The sequence below is a fragment of the Cimex lectularius genome, unplaced genomic scaffold (genome assembly GCF_000648675.2).
Source record: "Cimex lectularius strain Harlan isolate CLEC.00 unplaced genomic scaffold, Clec_2.1 scaffold34, whole genome shotgun sequence".
NCBI lineage: Eukaryota > Metazoa > Arthropoda > Insecta > Hemiptera > Cimicidae > Cimex > Cimex lectularius.
This window is the reverse complement of record NW_019392635.1, coordinates 1923713-1951706: the sequence shown is the minus strand read 5'-3', so window position 1 is coordinate 1951706 and position 27994 is coordinate 1923713. Positions and strand designations below refer to the sequence as shown.

General features: G+C 31.0%; 3 protein-coding genes across 8 annotated transcripts in view; 1 reads left to right on the top strand and 2 right to left on the bottom strand.

Moving 5' to 3' along the window:
* Positions 1–3: 3 nt before the first annotated feature.
* LOC106661957 lies at positions 4–6169 on the bottom strand. 2 transcript variants are annotated; one of them, XM_014385737.2, is made up of 13 exons: positions 5825–6169; positions 5466–5771; positions 4711–5111; positions 4327–4647; positions 4043–4264; positions 2486–2758; positions 2220–2424; positions 1984–2156; positions 1779–1876; positions 1440–1701; positions 934–1164; positions 505–875; positions 4–245 (listed from the first exon to the last, which is right to left on the bottom strand). In XM_014385737.2, exons 1-12 carry the CDS (start codon positions 6036–6038, stop codon positions 549–551), a joined length of 3033 nt encoding a protein of 1010 aa, XP_014241223.1. In that variant the 5' UTR covers positions 6039–6169; the 3' UTR covers positions 4–245; positions 505–548. The 2 variants fall into 2 exon arrangements, with proteins under 2 accessions (XP_014241223.1, XP_014241222.1); XM_014385736.2 differs by lacking the exon at positions 4–245 and having other exon boundaries at positions 387–875.
* A 3643-nt stretch (positions 6170–9812) lies between these two features.
* Positions 9813–27994, top strand: part of LOC106661800 (cytohesin-1) — a 34263-nt gene continuing 16081 nt past the window's right edge. The window contains exons 1-4 of one of the 5 annotated variants that reach the window (XM_014385445.2): positions 9816–9874; positions 9990–10076; positions 11216–11375; positions 20785–20858. In XM_014385445.2, the coding sequence (XP_014240931.1) occupies positions 11243–11375; positions 20785–20858 (207 nt within the window). In that variant the 5' untranslated portion in view covers positions 9816–9874; positions 9990–10076; positions 11216–11242. Of the gene's footprint in view, positions 9875–9910; positions 10077–11215; positions 11376–17051; positions 17252–20784; positions 20859–26259; positions 26514–27994 lie in introns of those variants that run through there. The other 4 variants (XM_024225792.1, XM_014385444.2, XM_014385448.2 and 1 more) reach the window with 4 other exon arrangements.
* Positions 11661–15741, bottom strand: LOC106661801 (lactosylceramide 4-alpha-galactosyltransferase-like). Its single transcript, XM_014385450.2, has 3 exons — positions 14275–15741; positions 13564–13765; positions 11661–13441 (listed from the first exon to the last, which is right to left on the bottom strand). Exons 1-3 carry the CDS (start codon positions 14844–14846, stop codon positions 13166–13168), a joined length of 1050 nt encoding a protein of 349 aa, XP_014240936.1. The 5' UTR covers positions 14847–15741; the 3' UTR covers positions 11661–13165.

The following is a 27994-nucleotide window of genomic DNA, read 5'->3' as shown; positions in this document are numbered from 1 at the left end:
TCAGGTGGTGGCAGAGTGTATTATTGAAAAGCTAACTGAGGAGCATCTTGTCGCTAATGGTTGATTATTTCCATTTAACCTTGTAGATGATGGGCACAAAGTTGAATTTAATTGCATTAACAGTAGTTTGTTTTCAGGGGTTTAATTTTCAACTATTCTTCTTCTTATAATTATAAGTATTATTTATAATTTTACAATGGGTAATGTCCAACAACAAAGAGCTGAGGAGAAAGAAACTCGATTACCTGCAAAAAACACCTATTTAGTAAGTGAATGGTTTTAAAACCTTAATTTTGCAATAAAAGTGTTAATGGAAATATATCTTAAAATTGTATCAAATGTAATGTATGCACACAAAAAAAAAAAAAATAAAAAATAAAATAAAATAAAAAATAATGCCAACAATTATAATCTTCGTGATTTCAATGTCAATGAAAATACTTATCACAAAATAGATTTCATAAGATGATACTTAAACAAGATTTCAACAATATTTACACATACATAGTACATTTTTGTCTTGTCCATGCAACCAAAATAACAATTCATTAATAACAGTCAATTGCATTTGTACTAAATTCGTCTTCTTCTGTAAACTGTATTATATCATCCAGTAAAGATTCAATTCCTTCAGAAGTTTTTAATGTCCAAGATATTTTCTCTTTCAACACAGTTTCCACGTCCAGTGTCATTATTTTTTCAATGAATTCTTCAGCAGGGATTATAAATCTTTTGATCGATGGCAAGATTCGTTCCTCCCTTTCTGCGATGTTCACCAAACCGGACAACAGCTGTATATCTTCTTCACTGATTATTTCATTAATTACATCGTCAACTGACTGCAATTTTGATCCCAATCCACTGAATAATGAAGCCTGTAATTGCACGTACATTTTAATAAAAATATAATCCAATTAAATAGAGAGTACTAACATTATTTTCATCTTCTCCCATCATCATGTTGTCAATGTCTGCCACCTCAAGCAAATTGTCAGGAGGTTTTCCCAAATGGTAATTGTCGAGTTCATCCTTATTAAAATTAATTTTATTCAACTCTGACAGTACGTCATACTTATTAACAATGTCCTTTAATTTTGTTATTAACTTAGCTGATTTTTTTTGAACTACTAAATCACATTCGTCCAACAGAGTCGCCCACAGGACCTACAAGCACCAATCGTATTTTCGCAGCCATAACATTTATTGACATTAAACATTAAAAACTTATAGTAAAAAAAAAATCAATATGTAAATAAAATAAAAATTTTTTTGTCTTTCCTTTCGACAAATAAAATAGGACCATAGGAAGGGAAGACCTTTCTTCCTATTATTTTCAACATTTTTGAATGTTTATTAAATTTGTTATTTTATATATTTTTTAATTATTTACTATATTGAAAAACTATATATAAAAAAGCAAACTGTATAAATAGACTCACATGTAAGCACCCCATGTCGCTAAGTTTCCTCACTGCTTTTAAAACTAAATGACATGTTTTAATGGATGTGAGCTGAATGATTTTTTTCTTTTCCTTTGAAAAGATCGTCTGTGGGAATGACCCGTCAACCATTCCTTCTTCAGAAAACACAAAATCTATTACTTCATCCCAAAATTCCAATGCGTTTATCTTCACTTCCCAGTGAAGATCATTCTGTGCGATATGGTAGAAAGTGTTATATGCCTGCTCGAGCACTTCCGGCCTGTAAATATACAAACAGTACTTCAGGTTTCATTGTGTATCTACAATAATAAACAATATTATTAAATATATATGTACTTCATCTGTCTGTTTTTGTAAATTTCTTTAGCCAAAAGAGCAGCTTGTTTCCTAACAATCCCTTCACTCTCAAAATGCAATATTATGAAAATCTTTTCCTATTAAAAACAAAAATATCTATTAAATGAAATAATTTTAAAATCGGTTCAAATGAAAGAATATCAGACTTTTTTTTTTTTTACAAGAAATATGAAACAATATCTACCATTAATTTTTTGCTTTGTAGATAATTGTCCCAAATATTTTGTAACTTAATCATCTCAGAAATACAACAAATAGCTGAAGCTCTAACATAAGGTTCCGAATCACAATCCATTATAGATGTAATTAAATCAGGTAACCTATTTTCAATTAAAAGGGTTTGAAATGCAGGGAACTCTATAAAAAAAAAATATTTTTCAATAACATAATTGTTAAATTACTGTATTAAAATGTTCATACTTGCTTCAGCTAGAATGCTTATTGTAGTTAAAACTTCAATAGTTGAGTCTCTCACTTCCCAGTGATAACTGTGCAATGTTTTGTACAATTGTTTTCCAAGATCTTGCATGCTCGAGCCTTGCAAAGTATTGACTAGAAGCGCTAGGTTTGGAGGCATGAATTTTAACAGTATCATTTTAATCAGCCTTAACGTTGCAGTGCACAGCTTAAATTTTACACAAATAAAAATTAATTTACAACAATTGCAAGTCTTGTAAAGTATTTACCATAGGAGGAATGTTTATGTCATTCAAAAGAAATTGAGTAAGAGACATAATACAGACGGTCTCTAAGCTGTCTCTCCATGAAATGTCAAATTTCTTTAAATAAGTACAAAGTGCACTTATAAGTGGTGGTAAGATAACTGGGTACTGACTGTTTTCTGTATTGTAATAGTTTATCCTTGGAAACAACAGATCATTTAGGTGAGGGTTTTCTTTTGGTACAATAATAAATTTGAATATATGAATTAGTGCTTGAAACACCAAAACAGCTTGCTCCTGCAAATAAAAAATAAAAATACTGACTAAATACTGAATATTATCTTCTAGTGCTTCTGTGATGTGATGTACATAGAATACATGTAATCAACTTATTCTATTCTTATTTTTATTTATTTATGTTTTTTTTAACAAGGGTATTTCAACTATGAGCTTAGCTCGGGGTGCCAAAGTTTTTGAAAAAAAGCCCATTTATAAGTATGTAACATTTGCATGCAGAGCAGCTGGATTCGAACCATAGATGTTTATTTATCATTTATTACCTTACAGTAATAAATGATTTGTCAATGCCTAAACTGTTGCGGCTGTTGACACCCCTACATTAAATACTTTAACCCTTAATTTCTGATGTGACATTTGTTTCACATCAAATGAGATGTGTCATCCCATTAAGATTATGACCATGGGTTTAATTTTTTGTCAAAATACTGGTAAAGCCTTACATTTAACTTATAATCACGTTTAACTGTATGACACACACAAAAAAAAAAAAAAAAACAGCAACAAAAAGTTTAACACAATTTATTTGCAAAATCTTTGAAAGTTGTTTCAACATGGAATTATTAAGAATAATCAGTCTTTTTCAATTTTTTTGGTTAATGTTAATAGTGTATGTTAGTATAAGTTAATTGAAAATATTAATAAATGTTTTTACATTATTATTTAAAAAACCCTCATGGAATTTTTATCTGACATTTTAAGTATTTGATATGTGGAATGTAATTAAATAGCTCTTTTTTATGTTTATTTGCAATAAAGTTGTTTGAAAGACAAGCAAAAAAAAGAACTATTTACAAAATTCAGATTTTTTTTTTCAATTGTTTATCCGTGCTTGAAACAAAACATACTATTTTCGTTTTACAGTAAATTTCATTTTTATTTAATTACATTAAAATATTTTTCCTTTAAATGATTATAAAACACAAAATTAGCCTGTATCAGTAAAATGGCAATTATGCACATCAACAGGAAAATACTTTTAACATCAATCATGTTCACTTACAAAAATATTATTTATCTCTTCTTACATCTTTGTCAACAATTATTTTGGATGTCTTGGTTTTAAAACTGTTCTCTTACAATGACATGACCGCATGTCTAGGGACTGCAAAAATTTCAAATTTACTGAAAGAACAAAGAATTCTACTTATTAAGAGATGGGCTGTGTGTCAAAAAAATATCCAATGGGGTCCCAAGTTCTCACGTCAGGAGTTAAGGGTTAATAGGAAGTAAACAGATCATGAAACAAAATAATTAATATAATAAGAAAAATGTATTATTTACCTTGTTACATATAGTTGCAAGCTGTTCAAATTTGTGAATATTTTTAACACACCCTTTTTCTAAATTTGGCCCCTGACTAGAAAGCTGAAGACGAAAAGAGTAACAAAACCTAATTGTTTTTGGGCACGCAACCCTAAATAATTTTTCTATATAAAGTTCCAATAGGTTATCACATTCCAATTCCTTAGAATTCACTTTGCAAAACACAAACAAAGGCAGTACCTAAATAACATAGTGTATTATTTCAGTGTACCGAAAATACAGTATATACAAAGGAATAATACTTGAATGATGAACAGGAAATTCTGCACACGATAAACTGAATTTTCAGTTTTATAAATCTCTGATTCGAGGTAATCAATACTGTCAGGCTTTTCAATATCTCCGGCGATCACCTTTCCACCGTATTTTTCCCAGAGATACTGATAATCCACAGCACTATCAGAAATCACATCAAAAGCATGTCGAGTTACAAGCAAATTAAAATGGTTAATAATCTTATCAATGAAGTTCTTCCCAATGATTTGTGGGACTTTGTGATCTTTTATATCACACAAATCTAAGGCATTCATAAAACACATTAGTCTAGATGCTACAGCAACCATCTGAAAATAAAATAAATTGTATTACATAAATTTTTTTTTTTAATTTTACATCGTCTAAATCACCTGCAGGTCATCAGAGTTATGCATTACAGTCCACGCCCAATCACTTATTTTACAACTTTCAAATAACGAATTTATTCTCTCAAATGAAAACTTAAGATTCATTATATTTAAAATAATTTCTATAGTTAACTTTATCACATTAACAATAACAAATTCCTCCTTTGAATCCCAAATAACCATAGCAGAGGGTATTCGGTTTGGTTTATTGATCTGGCCAACAGATACAGTCTGGTGTGACGACTCTTTCAGTACAGATGTACAATCTTCGAGCATCATTTTGGCAATCCTTTGATTGTGGATTTCTGTTTTTGTTATCAAGTCGGAAAACACCTGCCAACATTTTCTAAGAATGTAAATGCTAGGGCAAGACTGTGATAGTAAAGCAATGACCTTCCATTCACCTTAAACAAATTGATTAATAATAAATCTCTTAACAAGATTAATAAGTGTACAATAAAGATTTCACAATGAGATTTCCATGTTTTTCAAATGATCATCCAGTATCATCCGTGATATTTCAAATTAAGAGTTTTGAAAAAATAAAATTTAGGTTTAAGAGAGATAATAATGCAATAAGAAGAATTAAAACTGGCAAAGATTATTTCACAGTGCAGCAACTCTGCATTGATTGAACTAGTGTCAATTTGCATAGGAAGCAGCCAAATGAGAAGATATACATTTTGTTTTCATCGACTTCTTATGATTTCTACTTTCTTGGTCAAAATCATTTAAAACAGTTTTGTATTAATACTAACCAGAGTCAATAATCCAGGTAAGGCCTTTTTTATGACACATAACACCCTGAAGAAGTTCAACGTATCCCATTGTTATTGACACGTTTTCCGACCTTTCATTCATTTTAATTGCTGTCACTATTCGGGATGGAATGTTGGACGCAGCAAGCAGATCAAAACAGTTTTCTCCTCTTGAAAAATATCCGACGATTTTCAAAAAGAAGCTTTTCACAGGATTCACAATCAGTTCCCAATTGGACAGGGCCAGGTCTATCCATGGTAGAAACAATCCTAACAAGACGTGCCTTTTCCCTGATATTTCCCAATCTGGAAAAAATCAAGATTATTCTTCTTCAAAGTGTTAATATAGCAATTCTCACCTTTCGTATCTCGATTTGTGGTGACACAGTCGAACAATTTCGTTAGTATTGTGTCGTCTGAACATTTGAAATTGGGCTGTAATAGCTTCAAAAGGACTTCTCTTAACTTGTCTACAACTCCGTTCCTGTTACGAATATCGTTTTCAGTACTAAAAACAGGAACACTCATCTCATCACAGGACATTCGCCGTTTCTCGTCATCAAAATGGTCCATTTTCAGGTATTATCATACAAAAACATTTCAAATCTACAATTTATTGTTGTACTATTTCTTTATCATAACTCAAGTATGCAATCTGTAGCTGCCTCCAAACGGGTTGTAGCCGCCTTTCAATAATTTATTCTGATACGGAATTACGTATTTCCGAACCGCCTCTTGTATCAGTTGAGTGCGCCCTTTTCAAAATATGGAATATTCCATTTATACCACAAATTAAAAAAAGTATATTGTTAACAGGTTTTACTATCAATATTAGCGTCCTTACTTATCAATTTGTTTAAATTTTAGTGCTGACAAACTACATTGGTTAACGCCAGCCCTCTTTATCTAGCTTTGCATTTCTTATCTTTCTAGCCCTATTTTTTAAAACCCTCGTTTTAACCCTACTATTATGAAGTTTATGAGTTATGATACAACGGTAACCAACTCTCTCTTCCTTTTATAGTTTATCATATTGTTAGCCTTTCTATACTTCAGGCCTCGTCAATTGTGGATAAAATAACACAAATACACAGAAACAAGACACATATGATAGTCTGGTTAGATCCACACTGGGGCTAAGGCTAAGCCTCTTCATTCACGCTAATAAAGTACATTCACATGTACTTGTTGTCATTTCACATTCACATGTCTTTGTTCACATTACCCCAGATTACTCGATACCTATCGGGGAATTGGGGCTAAGCCGCTTTTACACACCGTAAATATGTTTATGTTTTGGGTGCTAAATTAAAATGGAGTTCATTGCAATTTGTTAAATTGGCTTCACTCCAATATAACCGTTAGAACACAGGTTGTAACCTGAAATCATTTAATTCAAAATCACTTTCAATTACATCTTGAGTCCCACAGGGATCACATATAGGTCCTTTATTATTTTTAATCTTTATAAATGAACTTAAGTCCTTTCTTTCTGCCACACCATTTCTATTATATACTGATGATCTTAAAATTTCCCTCTCTATAAAATCAACGTGACACTCTTTTCCTTTTCTTGTTGCATTATATTGACAAACTTATATATAAAAGTTATAGTTTCGATGCGAGAAACTAAGTTTAAAAAACAAAAACATTTATTTAATATAAACTTACAAACTTTTACACATTCAAGACAAGAGTTCTATTGAAGTATGTATCTAGTTTGGAGTCCAGAGTGGATCTGAAAAAGAGGGGTCTTGATGCTTAGCTCGATAGTTTACATCAGCATTTATTAAGTTGACTCCTGGCAAAATGACCTACCTATAATTAAGTAATACCTTCACCCCCAGAGTAGAAATTAACTTGGAAGAATTTAGGATCAAGGGCCACTGTCAATATTAAAGATGTGACAATGGCTATTGTCAAGGCGGCATTTACCTATGTCATAGTGATGAAAATGGTGGCACACTTGCTGATTTTTGATATTGGTCCATGAAATTTTTATTCACTACTGTTATTTCATCCTTATTAAAATCTAATTTAATATTTAATATTTTCATGCTCTCTAATTCAAGCAGCATGTCGAATCTATTGTGAAAGTTGAGTGAGAATAATTCTAATGTCAAGAATTTTCCTTTTAAAATTTCTGTGTTAAGCTTAATGCATGTACTAATTCCATGAAATGTTTTTACTTCAGATGGGTTTTTTTTAATGTCAATGGATAAATGAAATACGGTAGCCATTTGTTCGAATCGGACAGGTTCATTATCCTGATCCTTTCCCTTTGGTTTTTACTCATAAAAAATGCTGTGTGTTTGACTATTTTCGAGGGTTGAATTTACGTGTTGTGAGTAATAATTTTGGGGACTTGAATTTGATTTAGAGGACCATTTTGCTCCTCATTAATCGTTATTTGATGATTAATTTTTAGAAATGTCTGGTGTGGACAGAAAATGTGGTAGACACATACATTGGTTTGGTTTTCTTGTTGGTAGTTCCTTTTGTTAGGGTGTACAAAATTTTGTCGTGGGTAATGTTTTGTGGTGATGAAAATAATGGATGTTGTAGGTATCTGAATGGTGTAGGTGGATACGCTTTTGTGTTCCTTACCTGTCCAAAATTTTTGGATCCTTGGGTAGATTGGTGCTGAAAATCATTAGTGAGCATATTGAGTGCTTCATTAAGATCTGAGTGGCTCCTGGCTTGCAAAAGAGAAGTCATGTGCTCTCTTAATCCCTTTGATAAAATCCTTAAACCTAATTTCCTACAGAACTCAGCCAGAGTGTCAGCATCGTCTGGCATTAAATTATTGAGACAGCTAATTTGTAGATTTAAAAGTTTTTGAACCTTTTCGAGAAATGGAAACAGACTCTTATTAGTTTGTTTTAATTACGAAAGTTCAAGGACTAGGGTGTAAATGTCCCTCTTGTCTAAGTAACTGGTTATGCAATCATTTTTTATTTCAGGCCAATTACTTGCACCTGAATTGAAGACTATTTTTGCCCCCGGCCCCTGAATTTTTGAATTTGTACTTGCCAATAAATACTCATTTTGAAAATCTCCTGGATTCGTCAATATGTAAAATTTGTCAACTAATTTTTGAAAAATACCAATGGACCTTGTTAACCCTTCCGGTTCGCGTTTAAAAGTGGGTATCATGTTAAGATATTCTTACGCTTTTTAACGTTTCTGGAAACAGGGGATTCACGTTTTTATGAAATTCTATATTTATTTTATACTCCTTATGTTTATTTTTACAAGATTTTTCAACTCTTTTTTTAATTTCAAATTTACATAAAAACTGTTTTCTTAAATCTTTTATAAGACCTATTTTGTTGGTTGTAATGTCATGGTAGATTTATAAAAGTTTTTAATCAACTCACAGTACTAGGTGACAGACCTTTTTAAAAAGAAGAACTCACAGTAAGTTGTTTTGCGACTAACCGGATTTTGAGCTAAAAGCTTTTAGCTCAAAATCTGGATTGTTGCAAAACAATTTACTGTGAGTAGGAACTATCTTTTTAAAAAGGGTTGAACACTGAACTCACTCCACCATTCATCATTTTAACTAGGTGACACGCTTCCATGTGAATTCCTGTATAGAGTCGGTTCGATTGATTGCCGTTGCGGTAAACAATTAAATTGAAGAAAATTATATTCCCTAATCTTCTCTCCAGGTGTCCTACCGACTGTGCAGTTTTAGTTTCGATGCGAGAAACTAAGTTAAAAAAAAATATTTATTTAATATTAACTTACAAACTTTTACACATTCAATACAAGAGTTCTATTGAAGTATGTATCTAGTTTGGAGTCCAGAGTGGATCTAAAGTAGAAGTGGGGTCTTGATGCTTAGCTCAATAGTTTACATCAACATTTATTAAGTTGACTCCAGGCATAACAACGATGTAATATATATATACTTTTATATATATATAAAGTTACATTTGCAATTGGGATATTTCCCACTTTTAATAATTAATAAATAAAAAAGATTTGATTGGCTGTCTAGTGTAATATTTGTTTCTTCTCACTTTTTCTTCTGTTCTAAAATGATTTCCATTGAGGTGTATTTCTAGTGTTCAGAATGGGTTGTATTGTATATTGTTTCCTAAAATCAAACAGAAAGACTGTTTTACATCCCAAATACATTTAATTTGCTGATAACAATTGTAACAATTATCAAATTGTACACCAAAAAAATAAAATAGAATAAAATAAATTAATTAAATACGTATGTCAATTGTTTGTTTGCTTAACTTTAGATTGAAAGATAGTATTGTAGATGCTTCCTTGGCTTTGGGCAAGGAATTTACTATGACAACTTTATTTGTTTACTTATACAGATTACATGTTTGGAATCAGAAGGAAGGGAGAAGAAATGCTAAGACAAGTTCATTCACAATCCGAGAACGGTATTACAATATTATAAAAAAAACTTTCACATTTATTTTTAATTACTTTGTATATTACTATATCTATGTAGTTATATTCTTTTCATTTACTTCCACTTTACACTCTTGTTTATAGGGTGAGTCAGTTTAGATCACCGTAGGGAAAAAGCTTTATTGCATTCAAAATTATGTTTCATCCTGCTTCCCCTATGCAAAATTAAAGGTGAGTCAGATTTCAATCATACGAAAAATGCATTGGCCTTTTGTTACTTTTTTTTATTCCATTTGGTTTATTATGTGTGATATTTAGTGACTGATAAGGTTCTGGTGGTAGGTTTAGAAAAACATTTTCTTTATCGTTCCAACGTTTCAATCTTTATTGAGCCCTGAAGATGATCTCAATAAAAATCAAAACGTTGGCATGATAAAAAAAAATGTTTTTCTAAAACCTACGTCACATCAGACTGCATCTCACAATCTCTGAATAATTAATAACTAAGGTATTTGTACTCACTCAAAGTGTTTGTTTTCTATGTAGATGTGTGCCAGTGAGATATTAATATTTTTTGCTTATATACATTGGATTTTGAAGGAGTGGGGATTTTGTTTATTATGCTTGATTTTTATATTAATCGTATAAATTATAGATTTTTTTTTTGGGGGGGGGGTTCCAAGGACTACTCAGTGTAAGTGTAAGATGTTTAAACTAAGACATCAAAAGTAATTTTTAGAAAATACATTAAAACAAACTAATAAATATTGTAAACAGCAGATACATAGTAGTTTTTACCAAAAACTCCCCCCCCCCAAAAAAAAAAAAAAAAATCATTTTTTATGGTGCGGCAAAATGTAGCTCACCTACATTTTAACATACAAGAGAGTCAAATTTGAACACAACTAATTCTTTTTTAATCGTTCTATAAGAAGTAAAAACAATGATAAGAATTAGTCAATCGTCCTTAATCAGCATGGTCTGACAGTCAAAATTTATAAAAACAAGCAGGCCAGGTGGATGATTCTGTCAAATGCATTTGTTTCGGCTTATGGCATCTTCAGTGAAGAACTGAAGCTGAAATATATTTGTGTGTCATCTAAACTGGTGAAAAAGCAGACAGGCTAAGTAGGATCCAGTGCCTATCAGTTTAAAATCTAATTCATCTCTACGTCATTGCAAACTCTGATTTATTTAGAGTAGTTTCTCACAAAACTATAAGTCAATCTTTTTCACAAATTATTCTAAAAAGATAGAAAAAAATTGGAAATAATATGGGAGGGGGGAAACAGTTGTTGTTGGAATAATGTTGGATTTTAAAAAAATACTACATTATTTACCTAGATATTAATTTGAATGAATTATTACAGAAAGAGAACGTTACAAATATTTTGATAATGCCCCTGAAAATCAGAAGAAAAGGAAAATGGAAGCATTGTAAGCTTACATGTCGATGTGAAATCTGCCTTGGCCTGCACAAATCAATCTTGAACTTCTTCCCTCTCATACAATGGTTTTATAATCTCGAAGGTATGTTCATTATAATCTTATTATGACAACAAACATGATTGAAAAATTTAAGATTTAATGGATGTTTAAATTTATTTAATTTAAATAATCATTAAACCTTAAAATTTCATGTTAATTACTGAAAAATGTGGAAATAGCAATTCGTTAGCCTGTCTATAAAAACAAATAGTTTGGGAGCTTCCATACATTACAACTACCTTAGTTAACAGATTGATGTATTTGATAACAGTATACAAATAACTTTTAATGCATTAAAAAAGAATTTTAAAAAATAATTCGAGCAAATATTTTATATAAAATAGTTTATTATTATGAAATTATATAACATTTAAATGTGCACAATAAAAATGTTTGGGCTTTTACACTAATATATTAGGTCAACATATTTTCACGGCTAAATTAGTTAAGCATAACAAAATATGAACTGCGACTATTGATATAACTCCTGGTATTTGAATAATATACATTTAAAAATGAGGTTTCTATTTTTCTAATTGTCAATGTTACTACACCATATGTACAAGCTAAATAATTATTTGAAGTTAGAGGTACTATTAACCTTGTAACGATGTTCTCTTGTTAAACGCAAGGAAAGGAATCCACAGTTGAAATTATTTACCTTGCGCAGTCGGTAGGACTTTTAAATTGTTATTTGGGAGTAATATATATGGTTGTATGCTCCAAGTTAGATGTCTGTTTGAAACTATTCAGTAAAAGTTTGGTTTTTTGGCTGTTCCCTAGCCTTACCTATTAATTTTGATTTTATTCCTAAAAAGGCAACTGCTTTTTCATATTTGGTTGTCAGGGTTCGGTGTACCAAAAACAACTTGAATTTCTGTTGTGAACGAAATTCAAGTTTTTTGGATTTCCATCAAAAGTAGGAATTTTATTCAAACAAAAATTTAGCTCTTGAATCCTATTCAAAGCCATTTTACAAATTTTATTCCTTTTGTATTATTTACAGTTTTTAAAAAATATTATTATTATTATATTCTTGTTATATATAGATGTTTATTTTTATTAATATTATTGTTAGTATTACGATTAATATTATTTTTATTATTTTACGCAGTTTTACAAACACATACATTTTGTACTTAAGTTTTAAGTAAATGTTTGTGTAAATTTTAAAAAATCGAAAGATAATAAATTTTTCTGGACTTACAGTACCATGTCCTTTTCCAATTGCATATGTTGTTCGATCGGCAAGTTAACTGTAGAAACAGATGGTCTTCAATGTTCCCTTGAAATCCTTTGCTGTCCTACCGACTGCACCAGTTAAATAACTTCAACTGTGGATTCCTTTCCTTACGTTTGACAAGAGTACATTGTTAAATTAGGTTAAACTTGTACTTATAACTTCAAATAAAGTTTTTAAAAAAGGAATTGCAGTTGAAGTAATTTAATTTACATACGTACATATTTATGGACATATATACACAGTCAATTATAAATTCTACATGTTCAAAAGAATATGATATAATTTAAATTATACATGTCCTCCTATCCTATTTTCTTTTATTACCTTATTAATGCATTGATCATACATTACAAAAAACAAATAAATAAAAAAAATAATTAAAAAATATAAATCAACTAGTGAGAATTTTTAGCTTGATAATTCTCTGATCAGTATTATCCGCACATTCTTGCTTGGTTTTGTCTTACATGAATTGAAACATAACTGACAGCCAAAGAATAGACAACCAGAATGATCAAACTACCAGTTCTTCACTGTTTTTAACAAGTTGGCATTTGTATAAAATAATTGTACAATGGTAGTTTAGTAGTTAAAAAATATCATTAAGAGATGAGTAAACTTCGGGGCAGAACCGAGAAGCAAGAATAGCATAAGGTTGTTTAGACCCGACAGTGATATTCAATGCCTTACTGTGGAAGTTCCAAACATGGATGGCTATACTGTCATTTAATGTAGTCATTACTCGTTCAATTTCACTTTCATTTTTGGTAAAATAGTCCTTCCATTTCCTCCAAGGTATTGGATAAAAGGCTGAAGGTGGAAAAATCCTGAAGCCATTACATTGTTCAACTGTCATTTTAGAGACCTGAATAAATAAATTTAAAAAAATAATAATAACAATTTCTTGACTTTTTATTTGAAAGATAAATTACAATAATTTAAAAGCTAAATTGATTAATAATTAATTATTCAATAGTTTATTTTTACCTCATTAACCTGACAGTATTTCTGGAGAGATCTGGTAATTACACCTGGGCCATTATTTCCCCATAACCACCCTTTGAAATTATATTTAACATCTTCAATTGACATATTAGCTACAGCATGTTTATAACTGAAGGAGAGGACGCCAGCTGCAATATCATAGTCATTTTCCGCTCCAGCAAAGTTGATCAAATTGTTGAAAGGTCTAGATAAAGTAAAAAATTGTTAAATTTTATAATTCAAGTGAGGATAGCTACAATTACAAAGCCATTAATAATGGTAACTGATTAGGATTGATAAATAGGTGATAAACTGCTTCAACCTATTTTGTTTATTTATTAATGCCGATGCTTTTCGGGGCCAATCTAGCTCCTCTCTTCAAAACTCCTATGAATTATACTATACTTGGAGATTTGCCTCCAGATTGATACCAAAATGCATTCGCATTTATCAAAAACAATTATTAGTTTTTAATTTCAAAAAATTACGGATCTAGAAGAAATAAATGAAAATATCCGTCTATAAATTAAATTAATTTTTTTTTATTAAATACTCTATTGCAATGTTGCACAATGAAATAGATGAGTCATATTTCGTGTTAGGCTGAATAGTGTTGGTGTAGTAGAATTAATGAATTGAAGAAAAATAAATAAATAAAATAGAAAAAATGGTTGTATCATTCTTTTAATCGTTATTTTAAAACTATATACTTACTTAAGTAAAACAACATCAAGGTCCAAATAAATCCCTCCGAATTTCCATAATGTTGCATAGCGCAAAATGTCACTGGCATGCGACTGGGGCCATAAACTTGACTTAAGAGTCTTTTTTCTATAGAACTTTTTAAGTGGTGTATTATCAAAATATGTGTTCATATCTACATGTCTCAGTTTTATATTTTTGTAAACACTGAGACGGTTTATGTGCTCTTGGAAAAAATTATTTTTAATTGGTGAGGCGACTAATAAATAAACCATATGTCCTGGGTTCAATTTGGCAGCGGATTCCAACGCACACGCCTGCCTTGGGTTGAGCAAAAGATTACCGTTGTTGCATGAAGTCTCGACAAAAAAAATTGAATTGTTTTTGGCTACAAGACGTTCGTCCAAAAGCAATAGGGCACTGTTGTTCAAGTCTGTTGGCTCGTCATAGCACAGAATCTCAACTGATGCTGACGATATTCTTGGCACCATAAGTAATTCATACAAATCCGTTGTCACAATTATGTACAAAAGAACAAATATCGTCAGTAATAATAATAAACAGTATTTCTTTTTACGAAACATTGAATTTTTAAGATGTAAATAAATCGTATTGCAGTAATTTGGCGAACTTGGAAGTTTTTCTTCCTTGTATATATATAAATATATATATAAATATATATATATACAATATAAAGTGGGAAGTTTATGGGCCAACAAACAGCTGAGGTCCTTCTTCCTTGTATATCAGGAAATGTGTATGGAAGAAACAATATCGAACACCCTTCCTAAATTTAACTTTAAGAAATTATAATTTAAAGTTGTATTTGTGTTATTAATCATGTCGACGAAGACAAACAGGTGATACAAAAAACATTTCAACTAGGAGACCTGTTGTTAGTGATTGTACAGACTAATAGGTAATAGCAGCCAATAAAGTTATTAAAACTGAATATAATTCCAGTTTACGTCAATAAAATAAAAGCAATATACGTAAAAAAAGGTGTCACTTAAAAATTTAGTGAAAAATTATTTCCACCTGTCATAATTAGGCGTAGAATTGTCAACAGACTCGAATGAACCACAATGCTACCTTTAGACATTTGGTCATACCTTCGTTATGTTACACACTTGGGCTTAAACCAACAAGAGAAACGAGTGGTTCTGTTGGTATAGTAGTGACAAAAAATCGGTGATCTGTTTTTAAAAAAACTATCTTGTAAATTGAGAGACTTTATGCACAGAAATAATTACTTTTCTATTGTAACAGGAGACAACCCAAAAACACCACGGCTACGGATTAGCCCACTTGGATTGTCAGCTTTTAATGTATAAAATTTCGAAAATTAAATAACTCTCATGAATATAGGTCATATCAGAAGCGCTCACTCAGCAATTTTCGCTATTGTTATGTTTACTGTTTTCATGGTCGGCGTAAAGTCAATACACTATACCATAGATTTGTTCTGTTGGCGGCCCGGTCCAAGATATCTTAAACAAAAAGTTAGTGTTTATTTGAAATTATTGTGAGTTATAAACGATCAGAGAAAATAATAAAAAAGAGATAAGTGGAATAGCGATATTCACGTTTCATAAAACGATCATTGTTATCTGTCAACAATTTAAAAGTGTTTGATGTACCTTTTTTACCCACGAATAATCTGGGCCTCGAGATGGAATGAAAGAGCAAAGTCAAATTGTTACTGCCAAGCTTTCGACCTATTTTAAAGTCATCAGGACAAAACTATCTTAAAGATGTCTACAACTTTAGATAGTTTCCAATTTCTTTGAAGGCCGACTTAGTCTCATATATAATGATATAGTGTTAATTAGTGTTACAGTCCTTGGCAATATTGGGACTGAGTCGACCTTCAATGAAATTTGAAATCATCTATTAAAAACTTAATTATGTCGATTTGTTGGTATCTTTAAGATTGTTTTGCGTTGATGATCACCTTAAAATAGATCGAAAGCTTTGAGGTAACAATTGAATTTGTTCTTTCATCCAGACCATACCCCTAGACAATTTAAAACATCTAGTGTTGTTCGAATCCTCGATCGATTAAGCCATTTTTCAACTTTTCTGTTAAATTTATGGGTCTCCCAATAGAATTTTAATCTTTTGCTATGTGAATCATTTGATAAACATTATATCCATTTTTTGACGTTCTGTATCCATCAAAAATATCTATGGGGTACGAGATACAGACAAAATGGTCATATTATTGCTGGAAATAATTTACACCCGTCGAAACGAAAATGTTGGTTTATTGATGAAAATGCATTTTACGAGTTGTGAAGTTCTTTCATTCATAATAATATTTATCTCTGGTGTACATCATCATAGTGTAAATCAAATCATTTTAGTGTAGAAAAATGAAGAGGAATAGGGACTTTTTAAAAATACAAAATGTACCCTTTATCATAATTACTTAAAGTATACCGCAGATTGATTTTGTCTTTCAACTTTCCTCTGGTGATTCATTGTATTGTTTACGTTGATAATTTTTTTACACTCCTTGACTCGACACGTCAAAAACGTCTTACATCGCTTTTTAGGAAGGAAATAAGTAAAGTGCTCAAGTGCTCTTTGTTCATCGCGGAAGTCGATGAGTGAGGGAGAGTGAGAGCCGGATATTCTGCGTTGGATAGCGATTTGTAGAAAGCGGTCAGAACTGTCTACTGTCTAGTGTCTAGACGAGGGTTCGGATTTCTGCCACGGCCTTACAGACTTCTCCAACAGACGGGGGGGGGGGGGAGTTTCTATGTAGGTGATTCTGGAAAGGTATCAATCCAGTGGGAAGGGGAGTGAATTTCACAAAATGGTGGCCGAGCTCTTTGTTTTACCCACTCTATTTTCAAGTGTTTTTTTATAGGAATTTATTGTTTATATCCTGCCGTCTCTTTCGCCCCCTTTTTTCCTCGTCACAAGCAACTAGGCGTAATGAAAATGAACAATCCACACACCAATGACACTTTCAATATAAACGGTGAGTCCCATTCCACGTCTAAAAACACACACATTCACACAGATACCGAAATATTCCAACTTTCTTTTTAATAACTTAATCTACAAACAAATAGTTTTGGATTTTTTTTGAAGTTTCAAGCCCACAAAGTAGAGGGGGTGGTGCTGAGAACAACTTTTTCGTTGAAAATAAATTGTGCTAAATTCCTTATTTATCCAGTTTTCTCGGAACTTTCTAAGCAATTATAGACCAGGTTGGTTCGACATAATTTTTTTCTCAAATTGACGGGAGTGATTGACGTACTCTACAAGTAAACATTTGTTCCATTCCATGTAAATCATATGGCAGATGGTATGACTAAACAAACCCAAATTATTAATATTTTGTCTTCTGTAAACAAAGAAACAATCTTACAATTTACTGTTTGATACCAGAGAAGTTCGATTATGCATAATTTTAAACGATAGATCAGTGTCACCACTAGAAAAAAAACATTATGTGTTGGTTGAACAGATCATATACCACATTGCATATAAATCATTAATGATATTGGTAACACTCAGGTTAAAAATTTGGTAGACATCTATGTATAAAAACGGGTCAATTTAAACTCTAATTCTGTGCTACTTTCAAGAAAACAGTAGCGTATTCGATGAAGTTGGTACGATGGACCATTTGTCACATTTTTCATTAACAAAACCACAGTTGAAGAATATAACAAACATCTATGTATAAATGATGAATTATCAATCAAATAATTTATTAAAATTGTAAGGAAACATTAACGTGTCTTAGTTGATACAATAAATCACTTGGGGGAAATCTTTAAAATGCTTATTAAAAGAGCACACTAAATATTTATAATTTAATTATTCATATAGACTTTATTTCTGTGGTTTTATCATGAACACTTTTAAATTGCTCTAGAAAGTTGGTATGACAAACCATGAATCAGAATCTTTGTTCTAAATAGAATAGTACAGCAATTGTCTATATCTAAATTATCTATCATACATATACAACCCCTGGAGTGCTGGTGTTTTAGAAAAAAGCCCATTTGTAAGTATGTCAAGTTTGAAAGCAGGGCTGTTGGATTCAAACCCAGGACCTTCAGTGATGAGCACCATGTCAATGTTTTAACCTCATTTCTTTATTAACAACACTTAATTGAAGAGTACAGGAATCATCTATTTATAAATTATCAATCATAAATATTTGATACTTGTAAGGAAATCCTAACACACTCATATTTTTCTAAAATAATGTGTATCATCATTAATAACTCTTTTTGTTTATCAACTGTTTATAGCACTCTAGAAAGTTGATACTATCACTTCTAACAGTCCACTGGCAATTCCTGCTTTTATAATTTACAATAAATTACCAGCAGACCTCGACAGGGTGTTGGCAGTCCAGGGTCAGACCTTGGTTTTATTCATCTAGCTACCGAGGTTGGGCTCCAGGGGCTATTAACAAGTGGGTCATTCCATCCAACACAATCAGTTTCAAAATGCTTTCAAACTCTCACTCAATCTTAAATACATTCTTTCTCATTTACATATCATTCATTTAGTTATGGTGGTGGAGTACTTGATATTCCTCCATCACCCTCATACATATTATAAAACTAATCTAATAGAAGATTGATGGGGTAATCAATCAACATACGGCCATTGGCCCTCACACACTAAACATTCACACTGAGAAATACATTCATTCAAAGTTATCTCTAAGAAACACAAGATATCCATAAAGGATAAACATTAAAACAGCCCTGTATCCTCTAAAAATCAGAACGGGGAACCCAGATACTTGTTGCCATGCTCAAGCTCAATTATCATATCAGGTGGCATCCTACACTCTGATGAAGCCAAGGAATGGCTACACTCTTCAATTAACTGGGACACATTCAGCAACCTTTCTCTACATACTGGACACAGAACCGGGTTTTGGTCCAAAAGTAAGTGTCCGTGTGTCAACTTAATCGTTGAGGTTGATCCTTTTTCAAGGAGTTACATCCTCCGAGGGCCACCTATACAGTACTCTTGATTTGCGAGAGTAAAAAGCTGATAAAAAAGTTGTCAGATTTATTTATTAACCATATGACAAACAATTATATCTAAATCCTCAATGAATACATATTTCATATTTGTATGTAAAATTTAATGCTCTCATATTTATAATGTTCGAAAGAATATACATATACATATCATTGTAAATAAACTTTCTATTTTTTTTAAAGAGAATAACAAAACTAAATTTTCAATTTAAATCATAATTATATGGGGTAAAACCATATGTCACATTCTTTTAGCACCCAGTCGAAAAATACGGCAAACCACTATATTAATTAACTAAATTATCAATTTTCAGCCATAAATATTTGGTACTTGCGCAGTAAACATTTATAACTAACCATAATTCTGGTCAACGTTCCCTTGAAAGTTGGTCTGAAGGTCGATACATTTTCTACTGAGAGTTATTTATGAAGATAACACTCAGTCGAAGTCAATGGGCATTCATTTATATTTATATTATCAATTTAAACTACAATTTTTTACACTATAATTTAGTCATTACACTGCATACCTTACAGAGAAGTACACAAGACTGATGGGATGAGCTATACCTTTCATTTATAAAAATTAATAATATTCAATTGAAGAGAACATTCAACTTGTATAAAATATAAATTTAAATACTAAAATTAAATATGTGTTTAAAATTAGATAGTTGGCTTAGTCACGGACGTTAAAATTACGAACCAAGCTTGACATTACATTAATGAATCTCATTTGAAAAGTGCAATAAATGTGTAAACATCAAACCATTATTGCTATAAGCCAAAGAAAGCAATTGACTTGATATTTTTCATTAATAACTCAATTGAAGAGTATGTAAATGTATATCTAAATTAAGTCTTATGTTGGATGCAAGAAAAGTTGTTTTAGTAGTCTTAAACAGTTGTTAGAGGAACCATTCTTGACATTTATAACACGATAGAAGAATACAGTAAACATGTATATCTAAATTAAATTTGGACTTTAATTAATGTAGATAGTGTTATTAAAACAAACATTTTGGTGGATCTATATAATCTTATGTAATCAAATAAATGTTCGTACAATTTATAGCGATTCCAGAGAAGTTTGATTATGTCATTATATAAACTTGAAATCTTCATATAATAAATCAAATAAACACGACGTCATTAAATGACACATATTGCACATAATGTAAATATATTTTAGTAGATGTCGGGTTTTTTCCATATTGCTAGGCTGCATAATGAGTAGGTACAGAGTTTTTATTTCTTTTACACATGATTATTAAGATAGTACTTTTATGCTCTCTCTACTCAAAATATTTTTGCTTGCAAACGTCCTGCTTGTTTTACCAAAATGAATATTGTGAGTCATTTTTAAAAATTTAGCGATTACTTTTGTACACAACATGAATATGATTAAATAATTTAAGAACATGATTCTCTTACTGTATAGATCACCTTTAAGAGGAAAGCAAAAGTTCTCTAAACTGGTTATATTTTTTTCCAGATTTATCACCTGAACAGCAGAAAATGTTAATAGAAATAAGAAGGAGGAAAACTGAATTACTTCTTGAAATTCAAGTAAGTTGCATTTTATAAAACTTTTTTTAATATGTGGTGTTTAGTGACCGTTTGTTAATGATTTAACGAGTGAGATCGTGAGATGCGGTCTGGTGTGATATAGTGTGGTTTTAGAAAAACATTTTCTTTATTGTGTCAACGTTTCAATCTTTATTGAGATCATCTTCAGGGCCTGGGATGTATAAAACTTTTAAATTTTACAAATGTTTTACAAGTGTTTGTTTTCCGTGTAGATGTGTCAGTCTTATGTGTTGTGTTGAGAGTGCCAGTGAGATATTGCTGTTTTATGTTTATATATGTTGGATTTTGAAGGGGTGGGGAAGGAAGTCGGGGTAGAAAGAGATTTTTATATAAGGAGTCGGCTTCTTGAGTTGTAATGAGCCGTCAGTGGGAAAAAATGGGTAATGATTTGACCTGATTATCCTTTCAGGATTATATAGACAGGGATAATCAGGTAAAGGAAAGCCAAATTGTCGAAGAATTTGGCTATGTAGAAATGTTCGATGTGTGGACTGTGATGATTGTTTTATATGTTTTGTGTGATGTGATGTAATGATATATGTATGTTAATGATATTAGCGCAGCTTCGACTGAGTTTACAAGTGTCTGTTCTGTAATTGATGCTGTGATTATACATGTTAATGTAAACCATTTCTAAAAAGTTACATTTATGTTTGTTCTGTGTATAATATTTTTGGATTTTGAAGTTGAAATTGTGTTGGTGTTCAAAGTGGTAGGTAGCCAGTGCTGTAGGATTTTTTTTGGTTTTTTTACAATCATAGATTTTGTTAATGTTTACAAATTTCTATTTACAAAATGCTTTGCTTTTGAAACTGGTAAAATCTGTAAGGACAGCCAATCAATACAATTGTAACTAAAATACAGTATTATGAATATTTAATAACTTTCATTTCTCCTTATAGTTTTCCAAATTGAAAACTTTTGATTATATCTGGATTTTTTTTTTTTTTAACTTTTTAAACATGCTGTCATATTTTGCCATATCTTATCACACGATTATCTATCAGGTGATCACTTAGCTCAATGCCATTGTTTGTATATATTTAGATAATTAAGATGTGGTGAAAATCATTTGCCCACAGTTTGATCATCCTCACTGTACGAAATGCCAAAAAGTGGCTGAAAGAGCCCTGCAATGATGTGTAGAGGTTGAGCTGTCGAAGTACATAATATAACAACATAATATATAGCATAAAATGTAAATATTTAAAATGACATGTAACATGTCAATGACAGAAAGGTCCATAGTTTTACAAATATTGTTCAATTTTTCTCATGTCTTTTTAGATGTCAGGATTTGTGACTCACCATCTTACCATAATTTTTTTTGTTGATTAATTTTTTCAATTTATTTTGCTAGCTCATTAGAATAACAAATCTTAGACAATTCTTTGTATTTATTTGTTATGTATTGGAAAGCAGGTCTTGTTCGAATTCTTTAACTGATCATTTGATCCTGCTTTTCTATCCTTGATTTAACTATATTAATAAGCTTATGTGACAATTTGAAAGCATTTTTCTTTTATAATTTTCCATTATAATTAAAAGCCTTGGGAAAAGGGATTTTAGGGAATTTAATTTTTATGTCAAAAGTATTTGCTTGAATGCAATGAATATTAAAATAATTTATTAACAAAATAATACATTTTTGAAGCATTTATGAGCTTTCAATCTAAATAGTTTCTTTTCATAGATTTGTTATCTATTAATCAGTGAAAATGTGATGTTGACTTAATACAGATCAAACTGTTGATAAACAAAATTGTGAAGAAAAAAACTTAATTGAAAATACTTTTTCTTGTGCTTGTATAGTAAGTAGATTTTTATCAAACTATTGCTATCAATTTAGAAAATATTTATTTTTATCACTATTGTCTGAAACTTAAAAACAAACTACTTCTTTTCCATTTTACAGTTTTCTAACAAAATAGTCATCAAAATTTGTTTCTCAATTTATTGAGAGTACTTGCAAACAAAAATCTTTTGACATACAGGGTTGATTAAAAAATGTGTATATGCTTGTTGTAATTGGATACATTTTTGTATCAACACATTTCTTGCATAATACATGAGTAGAACCATCATTTTCAGCCGCTTAATTGATGTTCCAACTCAACCTTAACTCTATTACTACAGCCCAACTCTTAAATCTAATTTTTAACCTCTTAATTTTTTTTCTTTTAAGATTAATATATATACTGTTCATTCACACAACATAAATATGTAATAAATGAGGATATTGGAAATTGTAATTTCACACCCTTGAAACATTTTTTTGATGATAATTGATACAAAGGCATTGTAATGTTGACTTGTTCCTTACTAATGACTACTAAACGTTAGGCAGAACAATCAAGCAATTTATTAATATAACAATCTCCTTGAAATAACAAGGTTAGCTTTTTCTCCCAATTAATTCAATTTAAAACTAACGATTAAAAAAATGCTTTAAAAGACAAATGTAGCAAATAAAATTTAAAAAATTATCAGAGCCAAGATAAAAAAAAAGTTTTATTTGCTGTTTATTCTCATATTATAAAACATCAATATCAAAGGAGTGTTGATGTCCTAAGGTAAAGGTCCCGGCCAAGAGAAAATGAAACTACACATATAAAATTACAGCATATTTCACAGTATTGTAATTGTATTCCTCTTACATTATATTCTACATGTAATTAGGTTACCAAATTTTAGTACTTTTATACATTGATATGGTTATTTATATTCATTCTCGAAGTGCAAGTCATCATTATTCTACATTTGTAGCAACAATATTAAATTAAAATAATTGAGAAAAAAATTGTATGCTGGGTTAAAAAATCAGAACCAGTGGATTTGAACCCAGGACCTTTGCCTTACATTGATAAGCGCCACGTCAAAGCCATAACCATTGCGTCCACTGCCTCCACCATGAAATAATCATTAAAATATCATAAAATTGCCATTTAGGTAAATTTGGTTTTCAGAAATTACTACATATCCATATATGTAAGTGTGTAGTTGAATTGTTTCTTTTCTTCCTGGCCTACCTAATATCACTGATTTTTTATTGTCAGATGCGTCAGTGGGAACCATCTGTAGAGGTTGGTCTAAGTCAGTGGTGCCCTTTTATATGTTCAAATATTGTTTACAATATTGAAGGAGTATACTCACATGTAAATATATAGATAGCCCTATTCTATTCATTATGTTTTTCTACATGAGAACCTTTTTGCTGACACTTAACTCTGCATCCTACAGTATTTATCTATGGTACGGTGGTTAAAATTTTATTCTGCATATTTGAAGAGTATTAGAAATTTGAAACATTTTTCATTACAATAAATAAATTAAGCAACTAAGAACATGAGAGGAAAAAATACAAGAGGCTAAAATTTGATTCGTATTTGAGTTAACTTGCTAGGAACAAATATGTAAACAATATGACACTTGAATTCTAAAAAATATAATCAGCATCTTTTTTTAAGGCCCTTATTGAAATCTATAGGTACAGTTTTTGTCTTTTCAGAAAATTACTTTTTAGAATTTTAGTAGTTATATTACAAGTGAAGTAAAATAACATCCCAGACAAAACACCGGATTGACTGAATTGGGAAAATTATTGAAATCTTAAATGGAAACAATTAAACTGTTATACAGGGAATCGATGATAGTTACGTATTTTAAGTTTCTACAAGCCCCATCACATCTGTTGACATTGGAAAGGCTTTTTTGTGGTACAAATATTTGTTGAGTGAAAAACACCTTACTTTTATAGAAAATAATTTTATTTTATTTATTAAATCAACACAAGCAGCCAAGTTTTACAACAGTACACATACTTAGTGCATATTCTAGGAATGGGAGCATTTTTAAGTAGTTCATTTTACAAAATGGTATTTGGAATAGAGAAATGAATCTGGTCCTCATATGGTACATTAAAAGATATCTTCTCTAACAATTCCGGACAACTAATCATATTCGTTAGTAGTTTTACAAGAAAAACAATGATCTACGATCTTCTAATGAACTAATGTTCAGTACATTCTAAGAGTTTCATATGATATCTGACTAGATTTTAGACCAAGTTTGTATGAACAGTATTTAAGAAATTTGTTTTAAAAAGATTCAAATCTATATATATATATAAATGTGGTAGTAAGGTGACCACACTACTGAGTTAAACTCTAAGATTGGCCATATATATTTTAAGCAAAATATACTATTTAAGTCCTACATATTTCTTTTCAAGGAACCAAGTAGTTTCAAACATGTATTTACAATAGATTCGATATGCAGGCTAAAAGAAAGAGAGAAATAAAAAATTATACCTAGGTCCTTAATATTATTTAAAGCTATTAGTTCAATATCACATATATTATAGTTAAATTGTAATGGACTAAGTTTCTTATGATAGTGGACATCACATTTGTCAATATTTAGTCATATAATTTAGATCTCACCATCTAACTAGATTTGTTATGTCTTGTCACATTTTACAGTCTCCAATAGATTTTATTATTTTAAATACTTTGAGATCATCCGCGAACAACCTAAATTGTCTATTTGTAAAACACTTAACAATATCATTAACAAATATATTAAATAACAAAGGCGACATGTGGCCACCTTGTGGAACACCAGAGGTAACAGATATAGGTTCAGATTTTGAAATTTATCTTCAGATCATGCATCCCTAACCATCCTAAGTTATATGATTTTTCTTTCTTATTTACTTTCAAAATAAATATGTTCTAGACCAAAAAGACAATATATGTCTAGGTGAAAAAAAAAGTTTATTATTAGTCAGGTGATGTCTCTGACATTATGCTATGTTTTGAAGGGTTTTTTAGTGCATATAATATCGTATATTTGAGGTTTTTGTGAGCATATTATATGGCATATTTGAGGATTTGTATTGCTAAATAACTATAAATCCTGGCTCCTGTAATGACACTGTATTGTTGTTGTGCATAGTAATTAAATATATATGCATTAAGTAAGTAAACTCGTGCTATAAATTAATGCTTTAGATTTTTTGCTTGCTTTTTAGATGAAATAATATCAAATTATATATTTATTTTCAAGAAAACAAAAACACTTTCCCTTAAGACAGTAGAAAAAGAGAAAACTAGCTACCATTTACATTATTCAAATAAATAATACATTCCAGAAGATAATTTTCTTTTAGAGCAGTATTGTTTAGCCTATTTTAGTTATTAAAAATATGAAATTTTTTGGTTTCGATTTTTGGTTGGTGTTATTTAATTTGCGAATATTTTTGGGCATGAAAGAAGAAAAAAAAGTAAATTGCAGAAACTAATAAAAACAGTGTTTTACGATCAGGGACGGGTGGGAGTTGGGCGATTTGGGAGGGGTGACACCGCGGGTTCACGAGTCGAACATGAACACCAGTTTCGAGTGGAGTGTGATAGTGGCCTGTGACGTGTGGAGCGTGGAGTGTGATAGTGATAGAAGTGATCGAATAAGGGTATGCCACCCCCTCCGGGCAGGGGGGCCCTTAAACTGCCGTCTTTCACGAAGGCCGGATGGTTCTCATCCCTCAGCCGGCCCGTCAAAAAACATACCGTCCAACAACAGACACCCAGGCCGACCAGAAAATCCAAAAGCACGTGGGACCTCGCAACCAGTTTGGTACGGCCAATTTTACATTTCAATTCGTTGGATTATCAACAGATAAAACGTAGTTAAGGTTTTTTTTATAAAGGAAATAAATTCTTTAATCCTGTCAACCGGTATAGTCTTAAGGAAGTGGGGTGACCCGAGGTCGCAGGTGTTGATGACCGTTCAGTGGCCGTTTAACGGCAGTGTGAATTCTTTTTAAAAGACTAATGCCGAGATACATCGTTAAATATCTCATTTTGGACTTCCGTTTGTCATTACGAAATCTATTTCCGAGAAAGCTTCCAACATAATGACTAATCAACATGATTGGGGCAACCTACTTTCAGTCTTTTTAGCAATGGGAGCAGCGGGCTAAACGTAAACATGACAGAAGCTAAGGAAAAACATCTGAATCGATAAATTAGAGGAGATAATTTTCCCAACAACTTTGGTTTTAACCCGTCACAAAAATATTTATGAAATGCTTTTATAAAGTACAGGGTGTACACTCTTATTACAGAATCGGTTTTTCCGTTGTATTAAGAAGATTCATGTTTTAACTTTTATCCGGGATTTTTACATGATTAAATTTTGTATTATTGCCATATTTCAACGGCATGATTCACAAACACCTTTATGATGTGACATAAATTTCACTTAAAAACATGTATATGGTTTGAAAAGTAATAGATCAATTGGACGACACTGACCTACTCTAATAATAACTAGGACCTTCATAACACTCATAGGAGAGAAATGCGTTGAGAAAGTGCAGCCAAGGCTTTGGAAATTCCGGAAGGGTGCTTTGCAAGGCTGCGGGCGAATATTGTCAAACGTTTCTCATTGCACATGTGGTTCTACAAATGTTTTAGCGAACATAATTGAATGATGATACATTGGCATCCTGGAATCGGGGCGCGGCGATTTGCAAAACCGTTCGAACTGTCAAATTGAACTAGACGTACTTTTTATGAGAAACTGAAGCCAATTAAAACTAATAAAGGAAACCTTTTGAAAAATGTATACGTTAAAAAGTACAATTATATCTTCTTGGATAAATATCGGAGTGTGTTTCTTTAGAGTGAAAAAAAGAGTGAGGGAGAGAGAAAAAGAAAGACTGAGAGCAAAATTGCAAGTGAAAAGGGGAGGTGAGAGAAAAAAACGAGAGAGAGTTGAGAGAAAGAGCGCACCTGTACATATGCGAGTGCGTATACGTGTGTGTGCCTGCATTATTAAACGCTGCATAGTTATATGTGTAATTTTGATTGCTTAATATTTACAAAATCATTTTATTTAATTTGATAATTTTCTTAGGGTGGACCGAGAAGTAATATAACAAAATAAACTGCAAATATTTTAATGAATAAGATAGGATTAATTCCTACTTGAAACTTAATAAAAATACGAATAATGAGATTATTATTATTATTATTATTTCACGACAAAAACAAAATTATTACTCAGAACGTTGAAATGATAACAATAGTCGTTCGAAATGACTGATAAAAGTG